Genomic DNA, 18131 nt, shown 5'->3' on the forward strand with positions numbered 1-18131 from the left:
TTTTACGCTCACGTCACATTAATCCAGCCCCATGCCAAATGTCTTCCTATTAGTTTTATACTAGAATTCACAAATTCTTTGTGACCGCGGTACCAAGTACCATCAAGTGTCAAGTAGATAAGAGCAGGACAGAAGATGAAAACCTAAAGGCGGCTTCTGCAACAGCAACCCTGCCACTCGGACTTCTCATATGCTAATGATATCATCCCATTACAATCTTTCACCCACTAGACTGAAAACTAAGGGGGTGAGATGAGCATTAGCTGCTTTTCAAACCCTGCTGTATGGAATCCTGGAAGTGTCACTGCCTTCAAATCCTAAGTGCTTTAATAATTCCCTAAGGGTGCGCACAGTGCACACTCATGCACACACACACCCATATTCATGCAGGCACACGAGTGAGCAAAAGCAATAGAAATACCTCTTCTGGTCCACTGCCAGTTCCTTGAGACTGTCCTTCCTCGTCCACAGCCTCTTGCAGCTCATTATTAACCTGGTCCAGTTCCTCGCCATTTTCTTCATCAGTGCCTCCGCTCCCGCGAGCAGGACCTGCCTGCTCCGCCCTGGGATGCGAGGTCTCCTCCACTTGCCCTGGAGCATCGCCGGCAGCCTCCCTACCTCCTTCCTCCTCAACTTCGCCATTCAATCCTGAAAAGTCTTCCTTCTGTTTCACTTCCTTGTTTTCTTTCTCTCCATCTTCCTCCTCATCTACTATTTCTGCTGGCCGCTGATGGAGCAAGAGGAGTAGCAGATAAAAGCAGGAAGTGTAACAGGGACTTTCCGTCGCACGTTAAAACAACGTCATAATTGTGTATTACAGTCACGTAAAACTTCCTTACACTTGCAATATATACAGTGCATCATGTGTTAACCTTTACTGACCACCTCCTGTATACCACTCTTCACAAGTGTTTTCTCATTTAATCCTCACAACGACACTGAAGGTTGGTATTATTCTCATTTTACAGGTGAGAAAACGAAGGTAAGGGGGACCCAGTAGTTAGCCCAACATCCTACTGTTTACAAGTGGAAGAGCCAGAATGAGAACAAAGCGTGTGACTCCAGAATTAATGTCCTCAATCCTCACACCAGAGAGAAAACTAAACTGCAGGGGCCTTGGCCAATGTCTAGTGCAGTGGCTGGCCCAGAGAAGGAGGTAAAAAAATTCTTTGTGGAGAGATTATCATCCTCACCACCAGTGCCTGGTATGTATTTGAATCTCTAAATACAAAAAACAATGGGCAGTGGTGATGGCCTGGGTGTGAATCCAGGTGTTCTAAAAACAAATGTGGACCGCTTTCCATACAGTGCCTAAGAGAGCTGACAGTACATCTCTAAACACAAAAATTGATGGTCATGCAGATTCAAGGCCAAGAAACTATATATTCTTTCTATAAAAATAATAAATGCTTAAGTACCTCATAAACTTTAGGCATTTTTACTTTTTTTTTTTTTTTTTTGGATACATGTAAGTCTGCTTTAAAAGAGAAGAGGAGGACAAGTTCCACAGCCAAGACTTTGGAGAAAGACATGTTCAAGTCCTGGCCAGGCACTTACTGGCTGTTAACTAACTTCTTTTAATTTCAGATTTCCCACTTGTAAAGTGGGAATATATATAATAAAACTTCCATGGGGATTAACAAATTATATACAATGCCAAGCAAACCACCTGGCACATCACAATCCTAAGAAAAATTAAAATATTTTCCCATTTGTTATGATCTATTCTTCCCTGAAGCTACCATGTTTGTTCACTGCCCTTAATGAATACACTGGGGGTGGCTGCCCACTGACATATCAGAAGAGACCATGCAAAGGCCCGGGGGTCTCGGGACCAGAGACATCAAGTTCCCTCCCTGGTGACTGAGGGATTTGGGGAGGCGGGGGTCACTCATGGTGGGATCCTAAGAGACATCTGAAGGGCTCTCAGGCACCTTGACTTGAGCTAATGGGCCTAGAGCAGCTGTCTGTGCTGAGCGGCATGCTAGACACTGGATGTTCAGAGACACATACGACAGTGTCACATCCAAGAGCGGGGCAGTAACTAATCACAGGGTCATTCGGCACGAGGAGAGAAGCACTAACTCAAGGTGGAGAGTGGCCACCCAGGGCCAGAGCTCACACGTTCTGGCAACTGAGATTTCTACAGCACTGAGCACACGATGTTTGCAGATGGAGAGCAACAGATAAGCAGGAAACACACCAAGCACACGTCATCCATCTGTGCCGAACGTTACCCTCAGTGAAATGCATTTGTCCTTGCATAAAACCCCCTCACAAGAACCCTACAAAATCGGCTTCCAATGCCCATTATACGAATAAGGAAAATGAGAAATCACTCAACACTCCTAGCATCACACAGCAGGTGGAAAAAATAGGGCTAAGACTGAACCTCGAGTGATCTTGTCCCAAAGTCCTGTATTCTTCCTTAAAGTGATAACATGAGCAGTTGCGACCTCACCTAGTCACCACTACAAGAACACTCAGGTGTACTTACAATGGCCAGAAAACAGGACACTGCAGTAGGCGGCATTACTTTCATTGTTTAAAGAATTACCAACCTGAGAACAAAACAGTTCTGGATTTCCATTAAAGACTGGTGGATCTTGGGAAGGAACATGACAAAGACTGTTAGGCAGAGTACCCGGAGCAGTACATAGCAAATTTGATCCAGAAATACTATAGCACTAATGGCCAATAAGAGCAAAAAGATTTCCTCGTAAATTATCTCTGAGAATTGGATAACTGTCTATCACCTCTCCTAGAAACTGTAACCCTTACTGTGCCTAAGCTTGCCCTATTCAGAGCAACTTTGAATTTTGGTTTTAAAGAGGAGTAACAAAGCTTTCCTTAATTTTTAAAAAAATCTTTCATAATAATAACAGAAAACTCCGATTTTACTGTAATCATTGAGGAATCTAGGTATATCTCTTGCCTCTGAGAATATATGACAAGAGCTTGCTAAAGTCCAGTAAGGTGACTACTTCTGTCTAAATGGGGAAAAGTCGGTTTTCCTTTACTGAAATCTGGATTGATACCTAAAAGTTGTAAAATGATATAGTGTTGGTTTCTAGTTTTTTTTAGTTTTGTGTTTCTCATCTTACCACTTTCTTTGCTCCCAATCCCCAAACATACACAGTTTTTTTCCTCCTTTTAATGCAAAGGGCTGGGCTGAGATATATATACCCTGATCTCTTTTTAAGCAAGGAGACACCCAGTCCTACATTCAGGCTCTGTTCTCCTCACTGTTATTACCACCACTACTAACAAGCAGTATTATGCTTTCATCCCATTAGTTCTATTAGACTTTCCCAGCACAGCTATTTTTATAGTCATCAAATGAAGCCATATCTGGTTAGCTCAACTAAAAATGCAAGATTATGGGGCTGAAATACCAATTTGACCAATTTACATAAGATGGTAATATTAGTTAAAAGGCTTATAATCCTTTAAAATATCCTGAGTGTAGTACAAAACTTATTATTACTACAACACTACAATTCAGGGTGGAAAAAAAAAAAGATGCTTCTATGACAGATCTGTAATGAATAAGTGAAAAGCAATGTGCTTTTTGGTGTAATCTCCTTTGAAGCAAGCATTAAATTATTAAAGATGTTTCCAGTGTATACATCAATCAAATCATCCCCAGAAGGAACACTGGGTTTTACATGCATACACACACACACGGATAAAATCTATAGCATGGTGAGGGCCAACAAAGAACTAAAAACAGCACTCCTTGTGTAAGAGGTGGGAGGGAGCTATTCCTTAGGAAAGAGGAAAAGACAAGGGGCAAAGTGAGCAGGTTGCATATATCCTCGATCCACTTCCCTCCTTCTCTTGCTATAGAAAAATGATCAAAGAGGAGTCTGGTACCCCCTACACCACTCAAAACTGACATGCACTCTGGCCGTGGGACCCTCACAAAGGAGAATTTACTCAGACGAACGGGATTCTTAGGAGGCCATCGCAGGACTGTGGCTTCCACCACCCCACAGCTAGACCAGCTCTGCCCTAGGAATTCGGCCATGAGTGAAAGAGCTATATGCAAAGCCAGACACAGAAAATCATATACTGTATGATTTTATTTATATGAAACATTCACAATATGTAAATCTATAAAGACAGAAAGTAGATTAGTGGTTGCCAGGCTTAGGAAGAGGGGAGAATAGATGAGGTTTCCTTCTGGGGAGATGAAGATGTCTTGGAACTAGACAGAGGTAGCAGTTGCACAACAAAGTGAACGTACTAGATGTCACAGGATTGTATCTTTAAAAAGGGCTCATGGTTAATTTTATGTTATGAGAGTCCTACTTCAATTTCCAAAAAAGCTAGAGGCCAGAACCCCTGGCCACCAGGTGGAGCTATGTGGTCGCCCCTCTGTCTGCTAAGGCACCCACAGAATGTGCCGCTTAACTGAGGGGCTAACCTCTGGCTAGTTGCCTGCTTTATTCTTCATTTGGAGTCAGCAGCCACCTCCCTTGTCTCAGGTGTAAAATGCTTCCCTTCAAAACTACCTGGTGATTAGGAGGAGGTTAATGGCGGTGCTGAATGAATGAACTAATAGATCTGAGACTAGCAGCCAACTTCAAATTAAAATATAGAAATAGTTATTAGATAGCCACATTATATTTTAATGTGTTCCCACTCCACCCCATGCGTGCACACACACACACACAAACCTTTGCAACTATTTAATTTCTTCAAAATCCCCAAGTAGTTCTCAGCCTCCGCCTATTTAGCTGGGCTTGCCTGATTGCCCAGCTAAGCAGAAACAGTTACAGCCAGCCAGACGTCAGTGTTAGTGCACTGAGCAAGCGATGACACGGACACAGAACCCGTGTTCCACCCCCACCTCAAAGAACCTTACAAAGATCCTGACGATATTAATAATTTCGACAGAGAAAAGCAGACACTGCAGCCAAAAGAGGGGAGTTGGAGAGTGTGGGGAGAAAGGAACAGGGATACCGACGGAAAAGGTAGAGTAAGAAATCTCAAATTCAACTTGAGAGACTGAGGAAGTGGGGAGAGAAACAGGAAGGGAAAAAACCTTTTTCCCAGGTCCAATCACACCGTCCCTTTTACAGTCCAGGGAAGCAGAGCTCCCACCCGTGACACATCTCCTCTCCTTCCTGCAGAAGCCTCTCCTTCCTGCAGAAGCCAGTTCTCAAATGACACCAAGAGATTGTGTCCATACCTGAAGATCACTGGCGGGGAGGGGGAGGGGGCAATCCTGGACAAAGTTTTTGCCTACTGATGTTTTCTACAATGGTGATGTCAACTGGCCATGCAAAATAAGTACTGTGTGAGATGGGGCAGCTGTGGTCTGGTGGAAAAGCAGCAGTCACTCTACAGCTTCAGGCTAGAGAATTCACCTCACCCTTTGGACACTGAGGATAATAATAAGAATTGCAGTAAGGATAGTAAGGATCAAATGAGATCATGCACATAAAAGGCCATTATAAACTGAATAAGCTGTATATATATATATATATTTATATATTATTGTTACCACTCCATTTTTCTTGCCATTGAATGGAAGGAGTTGAGAGACTGTCCGATGAAATATTACAGTACAAGATTTGCACAATGAAATTGTATTCTAGTGGGCCACTTAGAGCAGTATTCCTTCTAAATCTCATTCACATGGAAACAAACAAATATATCAAGAAACTTAGAAACTGTCTTGTCCTTTTCAGTTAATACAGTTAAAACATAGGCTGATGTTCAACTTCTGGTCTATTGAGACAATTAGGTGTGATTTACATAAGTTAATCATCCTTGCTCTTAATTACTTACGTTGATTCTTTGATTCCAAGTTCCCTGCCATGGACTTTTCAACAAATTTACCATCCAATAGCTTTTCTTATTTCTGAACTGCTGTTCACGCTTAAAAGTAATACAAATGTGCCGGCAGGAGATACCAAACAAAGATGACTTCCATAAATTAGTATATGCACCTAGGTAACACACAACTTTGTCTTCAGTTGGCATGCCAGGTTGACAGTAGCCAGTTAGGGGTATAATAATGACAGATATATAGGTAGTACATTTTACTTCCCAAAGCACTTTCACATATATTTTCTCATTTCATCTCCCCAAGTGGTAGTCAGGCGTGATTAGTCCCATTGTATACAGTGAGAAATTTGTCTTACGAAAAGTTAAGTAACTTGCCAAAGGTTATGTGACCAGTGGGTGACAACATCTTTTATCTGCATCATAAAAAAATTTACATGCAAAAGTTCCAATTGAAGGACAGTGGTCCCAGTAGTTTATAAACTGGTCACTATAGTAACCAGGCACCTGGATAACCCCAACTCTTAACATCTGACTAATGGATTAACAAGGCAGAAAGACTGGCTGGGCTGAGCTGGGTTCCGTGTCTCTGTTTCTCTCCTCTCTGCTCATTGCTGATCATCTTTCTGACTGACATAGACTTTAAAAGCTGACTCTGTTCCCTGAACATTATCCCTTTTATCAATTAGGCAGCATTAAATCAGAAACAAACCCTACTTTCTCACTGTTTCAGGCTGGATTATGTCCCCTCAAAATTTATATGTTAAATTCCTAATTCCCAGTAGCTCAGAATGTGACTGTAAGAGGTAATTAAGTTAAAAATGAGGTCTTTAGGGTGGGCCCTAATCCAACATGACATCCTTCTATGAAGAGATTAAGATGCTGAGATGTACTGAGCAAAGACTATGTGATGACATGGGGAGAATTCAGTCAGCTACTAGCGAAACAGAGAGACATCAGAAGAAACCAACTCTGCCGACATCTGGATCTCAGACTTCCAGCCTCAGGACTGGTAGAAAGTAAATATCTATAGTTTAAGCCACCCAGTCTGTGATCCTTTTTTAGGGCAGCTGTGCAGACTGATACACTCACCAAGTACTTCCTTCCTCCCTTCTCCTCCCCACCCCCACACACATTCATGAATAGAATATTTTTATGAATATTTCATGAATATTCAAGAATATTTATATTCTTTCCTCTCTCTCCCTCTTTATCCCCTTCACTCTATTTCCTTTAAAAGCCCCTCACCACAAGCTAGGGAAGTGGGCTTCCTCACAAGGGGAAGAGGGCTGGAGAGATGTGGAGAGTGGGAAGGCAGAAACCAGTCCTTCCCAGACACAAGTATTAGGTGGGGAGGGGTCGGGAAAGGGACCATCCTCTGTGGAAGAAGCTGAGGAGAACCCTGGCTGCACCCACAGCACCGTCTATTAGTCACTGCTCCTTCTCCCTTTATCCAGAAGGTTCTTCCTTCCTTTCGTGAGACACACCAAGCCTTCCTGGCTCCCTCGGGGAGCTGTCACTCCTTATCTGCACCCCACCCCCCAGAATGCCTGCCACACTCTAATCACTGTGTGCTGTTACTCTCCATCTATGTGCGATATGAAAATAGTGAACATGGCGGGGATGGGTACAGCTCAGTGGTGGAGTGCATGCTTAGCGTGCGTGAGGTCCCGGGTTCAGTCCCCAGCACCTCCATGAAAGAAAAGGAAAGGAAAGGAAAGGAAAGGAAAGGAAAGGAAAGGAAAGGAAAGGAAAGGAAAGGAAAGGAAAGGAAAGGAAAGGAAAGGAAAGGAAAGGAAAGGGAAGAGTAGCATGAATTGCTCTCGAGTAGACGCCTCAAAGGATGTTCGGAATGACTGTTGGAACACAGGCCTTCTGGAAGCTTCTAGAAGCAAGGGCTCTTTCTTACACTCACCCTTTGTCCATCACCACATTTCCCACAGTATTGCATATTTACTGTCTTGAATTAAACACAAATATGCCTCCCCAGGAAAAAGCCAGCACCAAATGTGCCTTCAGGAAAGGACAGGTGATGGTGACAAGGCTCACGTCTGTTGGGCGCTATCTCCAGGTACCTGGTACTCTGTGCACCTCGTATGCATAACCACATTTAAACTAACCTCACCATCATTTGAGGAAAACACTATTATCATCCCAATTTGCAGGTAAACAAACTGAAGCATAAAGAGTTAGTTAAATTTGCCCAAAACCCCACCGATAGTGACAGAGGGATATGAAATCTTTTATGACCACAGGACTGTACTGTCTCCCCAAGACAACGTACAGAGCAGTATCCCAAACTCATCATGATGAGTTACTAGTTACTTCCAGCCTAGTGTCTTCTAAGCCAGTGCTTCTCCCTCCCTGGCCATCGTGTTAAATGCAGATTCCAAGTCAGCAGTCCTGAGCCTCTGCGTTTCTAACAGCTCAGGTGCTGCTGATACTACCAGCCCCCAGGCGACATTTCATAAGGCTCCAAACCACATATGACACATCATGGTCATAAGATCACCACCAATCTAAAAGGATGTTTTTGGTTAAAATCTCTAATTGTAATAATGCCTTGAAATAATGCCTCTTTCGATGAAGGTCATATTTTTAACTTTAAAAATACCCATTTTATTTAAAACTGGGAGAAAACAGGACTGACTGTTGACAGAATGATGTTTAGCCATAAGAAAGTTCTGCAAGACTTATTCTAATTACATCACCCTGCCACTCTTTCCTAAGAGTCATGAAAAAAGAAACACGTCATTGCCAAGGCAATAAAACAGAAAGATATTTTTACCTATCCTTAAAGGTCTTCTCTCCTGACATTTATGTCAAGTTTTAGTCAATGTGTGACTAAAATTTTAAGAGAACCAGTTTTCAGGTACATACTGTTTCTCCATCCTGAACTTTCGGGCCTAGCTCACAGCTATGAGTAATTGTGAATACTATACTCTATATAAAGCCAATTCTTACATTTCACTGGAGTCAAGAAAGGGTACTCATTATACCTCTGTTCTGTACACACACTAAACTGATGTACGTAAGGATCGCACAAGTCCTTTAGATGATTCCAGTCTCACGGCCTCACTGAAATCAAGAACTTCGGAGTGCAGCTAGATTAACAGACATATTACACATACATATACAATTACAGATAATACATTCCCTTAAATATAGACATTTCCGTAAGTTGAGACTTTTACCTTTTAAAAAGCACAAGACTTATCACAAGCAATTGCTCTTAATATTGTTATAAGAAAAGTTGCACCAGATTTTCTCCTTGACATGACCCCAGCGTTGCTGTTCCAAGTGTCCTTTTGCCTGCATTTGCCTACATGCATATCTTACTGTTTATTTTGTAAGGGGCATCCTGAGAAAATGGTTGATTTGTATGGCAAGACAGAAAAGGTCTGGTAGTTATTATTGCTGGCTGCATCCTAGCGGTGAAGGCTCAGGGGAAACCTTACGTATTCAGGTTTTCTAGAGAATATGCATGCGGTTACAAAGGTTAATTCGGGATTCCTGAGTGGTAAAAGGAAAGAAGATGGAATATGGAAATCATATGGAAATAAGCCACAAAATATCAGAAGCATCAATTACGGAAGGTATTTTCACAGACAGATGGGACTGCTCAAATGACTTACACTTTAAACTCACATCACACCTTTGACAGTAACAGTGGTACCAAAAATTAGAAATGGGAAAGGCATCTAAACAGAGACCGCAGCTGATATCCCACCCACTTTAGAAGTAAATGTTGATTTTTCTTATATTTTTATCAGCATTCCCTGAGGAATATATTTGAACCCTTGCTATCTGAGACAACAGCACAAGTTAGAAGTTTCTAGTCAAGAAAGCCTACTAACCACCCAAATGTCCTCCCCATTCTTACATATCAGGCGCCCCTCCCTGAAATACCCGAGACCTAGAAGCTGGAGCTCAGAATGCAACCTGCACCCCCACGAAAACACCACCTTAGATGTCCACTTCACTGTGTAACGTTCACTACCATGGACGTTTGGGAGTGAGGATCTGTTACAGGCTTTGGGTGTGGGGTGTTTCGGTGGATTTGATGGCAGAATTCAGGCAGAGATGGTGAGAGTACAGAAGTTGCCCACTTGTTTGTATTTCTGTTCCCATGGAGACTAAAATCATCTCCTACCCGAGCTGAATGAGGTGTTTTGAAATAATCAGTTTCAATTTTTCATGACAGCAAAGTACCACTGCCTGTTTTCAGCTTTCAGAGGCTCACTTTCACAGAGGGGCAAAAAATGGCTTAGATGTAATTTGAAGTACAATGACCTACAAAAAGGGTGGCTCTATTCACAGACATGACCCTGTAAGGACACAAGGAGGGTGAAGCTTGGGCCGGCCACCTCCTGGATGCTGGCTCACCTGGGCCCATTACACTCCACAAGTGCCCACAGCACTCCTAGGATGAGACATAATACACCAAAAACATGTTAAGATATAGTCATTGCTAGGAAAAAAACTTCCCTGTTAAGTTTTCTCACTTTAGAAGTAAATGTGATTTTTTTAAACATGTAAATAAATAAATAAATAAATAGGAAAAAAACAAATGTGGATTTTTTTTCACTTACATCAGAAATCCCTGAAGGCTACATTTTCATGTTTAACACCATTCATATCAATTAAACACAAACCTACCAAGGTGATGTCACAAAAACCTTGTCAATGATGCACAGGGAAGTGAAGTCTTCCAGCTGTGTGGGATGCTTATAGCACCAAACATGAATACGATTCACCAAGAGGATATGACTAAAGCAGAGAGCGGTGAAAATACCGTTTGCACATAATTCCCTTTCATTTTAGGAAAGGCAATGGAGGCCAAGGAGCTCTCTACACAGATGGAATGTTTTTGTTTGTGAGATGTTTAGAAGTTCCCATTCCTCCCTGCTTCCCTTCCTTAAGGTATTTAGAGAACGCATCAAACTGGAAGCCAGGAGCCTGGGTGCTGGTTTAGAGGCCTCCACCAGCAGGAGGCGTCTTTGTGTGAAAATGGTTCTCCCCACTTTGGACTTTCAGTGGCAAAGTAAGGAGCTTAGACTGGCTTCCCTTCTGCTTCTAAACATTTTATAGTTCTTATTTTAATAAATACATTTCACTGAAACGGATTTAGGGGTCCGGTCAGAAAAGCAGCCTTCTTTATCTTTCTGTGTAATCTACTGCATATGAAAAAGGAATACAAACAAGCCCCGCATTGAGCTGGCCTTTCATCAGAGAAGTTGTAAGTAACTCCTGATTCTCCAGGAGTGACAGAACAATGTCAACAAGCATATTTGTATTTCAAACCTCTTTCTGGTTGTAGCCTCTAGGCTGCAGATGCTTTAAAATGGCATTATGTTCTATATGTGTACATCAATCATCACAAACTCAAATACCCCTGGGGTCTGGGCAAATAACATAAATGTGTAATTCAGGACAAATGTCAAATAATAGGGAATGCTGCAGCCTGTGGTAAACAGAAGTGTACATGGTCGAATGAAGAGATTCAGATATTGTAATCCCCATGCCAGCCAGAAAGATTCTCTCCTCGGAGATTTGGTCACAGGCTGCCAGTTTGTCATGCCTAGTGCAGATTCTATGAAGACAGTGTATTTTCACTGTGATGAATTAGTGTGAAACAGTGATTTCTGGTTAAACACAGCAGATTGAACAAATGTGTGGATTGTTTTTTCCTTAGGTCCTCTCTGATCCGCTTCTACATTCTTGGTAAGAACAGTTTAAAAAGGGATGAACTCAGAAGGACACAGAAGCCTGAAAAGGAAATAACAGCCACGAAATTTTGGAAACTGTAAAGCCAGTGGATGTGGGGCCAATAACAAGAGAAATGAGATAGCTGAAATTTGAGCCTGTAGAGAGGGGAAGCCAAGAAGCAAACCTTCACATGTTAAAAAATAAATAAATAAAAAACAAACAAACAAAAAACAACCTATAGAAGACTTGGGAATTAGAGGTACCATCTGTCTCTGGAAGAAGGGGCATAGGTGTAACTAAAAATGGGTGGATTGATCTAGAGTCTTTAAAAGAAGGAGGTAGACTCTCAAGATCTCCTTGCTACCCTAGAGAAATAAAGGAGGTTTATTTTTTAAAGATGTTGAACTACAAAGAAGCTGGACTCAAGCACAGTGAGAACAAGGACACCACACTGAAACCCAGAAGAATAAATCTCTCGAAGTCTTTTACTTAAGGTTCCTAAACCCCGTTCCCACAGTCAGATCCCAAAATATTCACAGCCAGGCCTACCCCACAAGGCAAGGGATTGAAAGATTCCACTCAAAAGAAACAGACCAATGCAAAAGAACAACACAGATCGCTGAAAACTGGAGGTCTGTCAATGAAATGGCAAAAACAATCACTCTACAGTGAAACTCCCCCAAGCTGATGAGCCCTGTCTATGCACAGAGTTCTAATGCTTTGCTCTAAAATCTAACCACACATACACCTTAAATTTATACAATGTTATATGTCAAATAGATTTCAATTAAAAACAAATCTAACCACAGCCTCTAGTATGAAGACGGAGATCAATACGAACTACATTCAGTACCCAGAACAACAAGTAAAAAGACCTGCACTAAGGCTTATAATTAGAAATTTTGCAGAACACAGGGAAAAAAGACAAGCACCCAAAATCTTCTAAAGAAGGAAAAAGGATTATTTACAAAGGCTTAGGAAACAGAATGTCATCAGACTTCTCCGCTGCCATTCTGGTTGGGAAGAACAATTGAGGAATGCTCTCAAAATTCTGAGAGAAATCACTTCTAACCTAGAATTTTATACCTAGCCATCATTACAGTCAAGTTTGAGTAGGGGGGAAAAATAAAAGACATTTTCAGACATGCAGAGAATCAAAAAAATAAAAGTGCCTCCCATGAAGCTTTTCCCAGGAGGCTACTAGAGGTGAGCCCCACAAAAAAATAAATAAATAATGGTATAATTAAGAAAAAGGAAGGTCTAGAATCCAAGAAATAGGGAACCCGTCCAATGGAGAAGCAAAGGAAATTCCCAAAATAATGGTGACAAAAAATACCAGGAGAATTCTGAAAAGTAAATCCAAAGAACAACTAACCAGAATAAGTAAATTTTATTTTTCTGATGCAGATAACTGAAGGGCTGGAGAAAAAATGAAAATGAGATTTCATGATCACTGTGCACGTTTGAGTACATCAAGATGAGATCAATGATTCTGGCAGAGTTTCGTAATAACTACACAAATTAGAAAACTAATCAAATGAAAACTTAGAAAATAGGCAATTACTTAGATTAGGGAGGAAGAAAAAAATATTACATGAGAAAGGAAATGTAACCAGAGTATATTATATGGCTCAGCTAAGAATAATACTGCCATAGTGAAAATAATGTGCAGATTGAATATTGATTAAGCCAAAAATTATTACAAAATTATAGTGTAAAGAAACAAGGAGAAAGATATGACTGTATATGTTTCTGTGAATGTGGCCTGATTTGGAAGGGAGAAGAGAGGCAGGGGTTGGTTAAGAGATCTAAATAATCATCATTAGAGATAAAATTAATAAATAACATCTAGATTTGAAAAATAAAATCAAGAAAGTTATCAAATTTCAGATGTCACCAATTAAAGGGATCTCCATTATTCTATATACCTCTTAGAATAAGAAAAATGCCAATTAAACTATGATACTTGTAAGACTCAAAGATCTCAGAGGTATTGAAATGGCATGGAAGCAAGAATATATGGTTTAGCAATATAGCATGTATTCCGTGAGAAAGAGCTAATAGTTCAAGTTCGTTATGTCTATAGAGCAGAAATCCAAGTGAGGAAGACTGGGGCAGGTGGCTGCTAATTTTGTTATAGTTTTTACTGAACTGGTTGACTTTTAAAAATAGTATAGTATAACTTTGTTGTTAAGGGTTTATTAAGTTTTAAATAAATAAATAAGAAAATAGTATGTATCACAACCTCCAATTTAAAAAAAAAAAAAAGCTTTCACTGCTCCTGTGTTCATGATGCTAGCTTAAATGCTATTTTATGAAACTACTTTGCACAAAAACATCTTGCAATTCTCATTTTATTACTACTCAAAATCAACTACAAATGGATGGAAAAAGCTATTAAACAATCGAAAACCACTCTAGAGTTACGATCCGCAGCTTCTGCTCTCTTCCCTCAGATGGAACAAAATCCAAAATATAATTGCTTCTTTGCCTATTTTATAGGTATTTATTTGCCTGTGTTTCTGAGATGGTAGATTCTCCTGCCTGAGCCTTACTTACTAGAGGCAGTTTATTTAACTCATTTCTTGCCTCCTTAGCTTGGAAAAGCATCAGTTTATCGATGGAGCTTATTGACACATAAGTAATCAGCACCAAGGAGTTGCCACAGATTATTTGGTTAATCAGGCACTTGCTCTACTGTCTGTAGGAAACCAGACTGATTTGGAACACGAATGCCAAAAAAAAAATAGTAATTTTTAAAAGAGTACCTTATTCATATGAGACCTAAACCCTCCCCTGAGAAAAGATATTTGTTCTGGCCTCCCCAAATTCATAAAAGAATGTGACATTCTTCAGTTTCCCATGGGTTTGGAAGTAGCATTAGATCATTGACTTATCTGTAAATAATTAAGAGTCTAGACTTTGGGACAGAGCTCAAACATGTTTTGGTTGAAATTAGTCCATAGTGCCCCATTACACATGCTTAAAGACACAAACACAATGCCAGATGGGACCAGCAGAGGCTATGAAAGACTATGGAAGACCTGAAATTTTACCATACCTAACAAACTAAGGCATTAGCTTGCTATTGTTTCATGGATGCTAGCAGAAGACAAGAGACTGCTGGGTCAGAGACAAAGGACTTTACTGCTCACAGCAACAGCAGTAGCCAGAGTAGCAGCATGCCCACCCACTCCCCCAGGCCCTCCTCCCACAAGGTAACATGAAAGGGGCCAGCTGATACACACAGTGGCATTCTTCTCGTACAGGGGAAGGACCCCAAGCTTAGGGAACCCAAATCTTTTTTTCCAAATAATTTTATTGTGATAAAATAAACATAACATAAAACTGACCATCTTAACCAGTTTAAAGTATGCAATTCAATGGCAGCACATCTTTTAACATGGGACGTTAACCCGCCTGACCTCCATAACATCTGCACCATAAGGAGACATCATTACACTGGACAATAAACAAACCCAGCCCTTGTCCCACGCCAGGATATCTCAGTCTCAGCACTATGGACATTGTGGGCTGGATAATTTTTTGTTGTGAGGACAGTCATGTGCATCATAACATTTAGCAGATTCCTTGGCCACTACCCACTAGATGCCTGAAGTGTTTCCTCATTGATAAGAGTCAAAAATGGCCCCAGAAATTGTCAATTATCCCCTTGGAGGCAAATCGCCTCCAGCTGAGAATGACTGTTCCAGAGGAAGTCACTATCTCTGCCTTTCAAGGCTGTTCACTCTACAAACATCCTTGAAAAAATAGTCGAGAACAAAGGCAATCTGTGCCTCTACTCACAAAATATGCAGAAACACAAGAGATTCCTGGAGAATTGCCTCTCAACAGAGAGGCCTTAATATTGACTTCTAAAACTTGATCTGCTTTTCAGGCACAGATAAATTACTTGGCCAATTTGCACATGATATTTATACACAAACACACACCCTTCTTCATGGTCCTTTGACTAAAGTTATATCATGAACCTTCTGGATGACGGAAAACAAGTCCAGAGAGGTTAGCTAGGTATGGCCCAAAAGGAAATACAGGTATCATTTAGAGCTGAACCGAGGAGTATATGACGACATTTCCTTCCTTACGCAGGAATTTTTCCCTTCCTTGGGTTAATAATTGGCTTTTTGTGGGGAGGAAGGCATTTAATACTCTTCCCCCAGAAGTTAGACCTGCATTCAAATCCCAATTCCTCTACTTAATGGTACAATCCTGGGCAAGTGATTTTACCTACTAGAGCTCACTTTCTTTCTACATATAAAGTGGGGGTGATAAGACCTAACTTACAGGGTTGTCATCACAATTATGTAAGATACAATATATAATATAATAATATAAGACTGGCCCAGTACAGTGCCAGGCACTCAGTAGGTATTAAAGAAACAGTAACTATTGCTTAATGAACATCATCATTAGAGCAAGTCGTCAGAGGTGTTTTCCCTATAGTGGAGATTTACACTAATTTCTCCACACACTCACTTGGCTTTTCACAATATTTATAACATCGCTGATGATGATATGGAGCAAAAGATCATCAGGCCATAGAGAGAATGACGCAAAGACCTGACTTCATGAGCATCTCATGCCAACCACATGAGCTAGACAATCCTGACTCCATTACTAATAGGGTCAAAGAAGAAAGCAGTTCTGACCTTGTGTTACCTGGTTTTTTTCTTTTTTCCCAACTGACATCAATTTGTTGATATTGCCCGGCTCTTACCAATCTGTTTAAGCCGTCTGTCTTGCGTATTTATATTTTAACAAGCTAGCACTCTCAGTCAAACAAGAAATCAAGCTCTGCGGACACTTATTCAAGGCTGTTTCAGGGTCATCAGGGATCAATTCCCCCTGCCTGCTCTCCTTCCTGGTGATCATCAAACTCACAAGTAAAGAAACACCAATCACGGATTTCAAAACTTAGGTTATTAACAGAGAGAGCTCCTTTTCTGGTAATAATGCTGTGACTTTCTCTTGATAGTTTGGCATTTTGACTTTGGAATATAAAATAGTCTTGGTTTCCGCAGCTATTAGGTTTTGTACATACGTGATGATTACTCTTCTCTGTCTTAAAATATAATATTTAATTATAGCTTCACCGAAGACTTAAAATTCTGTTTTTCCATACGGAAAAAAAAATACCTATAACTGGAGTTAATGAAAAATTATTAGTTGTAGCTAATCCTGGATAATAAATTAGATTTTTGAAATCTGTGTGATTTTTAACACATGAAGCTTTTTATCAGGAAGGTGATGCTTACAGAAAATGCCTGTGAAATCGTGAGATGGCAATTTATTTCACTGCTGCACTGTTAAGACAAGTACAACTGAGATCAACTATGGAATTTGCTGGATTGTGAGATTTGCTTTTTGAAAAGGAAATATCACATGATCGAGGACAAGTGGCAATTCCTGGTGACTTCTTATGTCCTAGAGCCTGGGATTATGAATTTCCACCCCACCACATACACCTAAATTCCAGCCCTCCAATTAGAATTATAAGAAACCTGGTTGAATTGTACTAAAAACCCTAAAAGTCTTTTATTTCTTGTATCATTTAGCCAGAATTAACACTAGTTAGTTTCCCATATAAGCACATGCATGTGCACACACCACACACACACACACACACACACACACACACACTCCTAAAAGTACAATGTACCATTGGCCTAAAAAGAAAATCAATACACACTAGCAAATATTTGAGCTGCATTTTTATAAGCAATTCCTTTATGAAAGACAAGTTCCAACTATAACCATTTCAAGGAACTTGAGAGAATATCACAGCATTTTTAACTGCTTTTCTAAACGGAGGACTTTTTCCTTAGATTTTAAAAACCCTAAGCCAAACTCTCTTTTTGTATCAAATTTTCTCCCTCTGTATCTCATACCTAACTCCAACCCACCTCATTCTTCAATGCTGTTTATTAAAAAAAATCATTTTCCATAATAATAAATAAGACTGTCCAAACAGCTACTCTGTGTAGGGAGACTAGGAAGAACTGATGGTGCTTTGTTTTGTTTTGTTTTGTTTCCAAAGGTCATTGAGCCACGTAGTACCTGAGAGGTCTTAACTAACACTGCATAAGAACTACACAGGGCAGATCACACAAAACTTGAAAGAAAAATAGCACTCATTGGTTTACACATATTTTTAAAGGCATTGGAGACTACCTGGTCCACTGGAATCTCAACCTGAGTATCTTCATCTTCTTGGACTTCTGCTGCCCCCCGCGTTTCAGATCTCTCCTCTCCAGCTTTGAAAACGCCTTCATCTATTATTTGAGACAAATACACAGTGAAAACTCAAAATCCAATTGTGACATCGTGTGGCTGAATGTTGAAATTACAATCAAATATCTAATAAAGATCTTTTTTCTTCTTTTTTTATTGTAGTCAGTTTACCGTGTTGTGTCAATTTCTGGTGTACAGCAGAATGTTTCAGTAAATTCCATATGATTTCACTTACAGGAAGATTATTTTTAATAGGTATTCTGATTCCCCTTGTATTGACAAGATTTTTTGTAGCCCCCAAATCTTCTATATTTTCACCGGGAAAAGTTTCAGTGGCCAGAACTGAAAGGCTGACCCAGTAGAGCAGGGCTATG

General features: G+C 40.4%; 1 protein-coding gene across 3 annotated transcripts in view; it reads right to left on the bottom strand.

Annotated features, from left to right (window-relative positions):
- DCDC2 (doublecortin domain containing 2) overlaps nucleotides 1-18131 on the bottom strand; it is a 140658-nt gene that overhangs the window by 6006 nt on the left and 116521 nt on the right. For all 3 annotated transcript variants that reach the window (XM_074348160.1, XM_074348158.1, XM_074348159.1), the window contains exons 9-10: nucleotides 17698-17798; nucleotides 422-727 (exon numbers count right to left, since the gene is read on the bottom strand). In XM_074348160.1, coding sequence (XP_074204261.1) covers nucleotides 422-727; nucleotides 17698-17798 — 407 coding nt within the window. The remainder of the gene's footprint in view (nucleotides 1-421; nucleotides 728-17697; nucleotides 17799-18131) is intronic.

The sequence above is a fragment of the Camelus bactrianus genome, chromosome 20 (genome assembly GCF_048773025.1).
Source record: "Camelus bactrianus isolate YW-2024 breed Bactrian camel chromosome 20, ASM4877302v1, whole genome shotgun sequence".
Lineage (NCBI taxonomy): Eukaryota > Metazoa > Chordata > Mammalia > Artiodactyla > Camelidae > Camelus > Camelus bactrianus.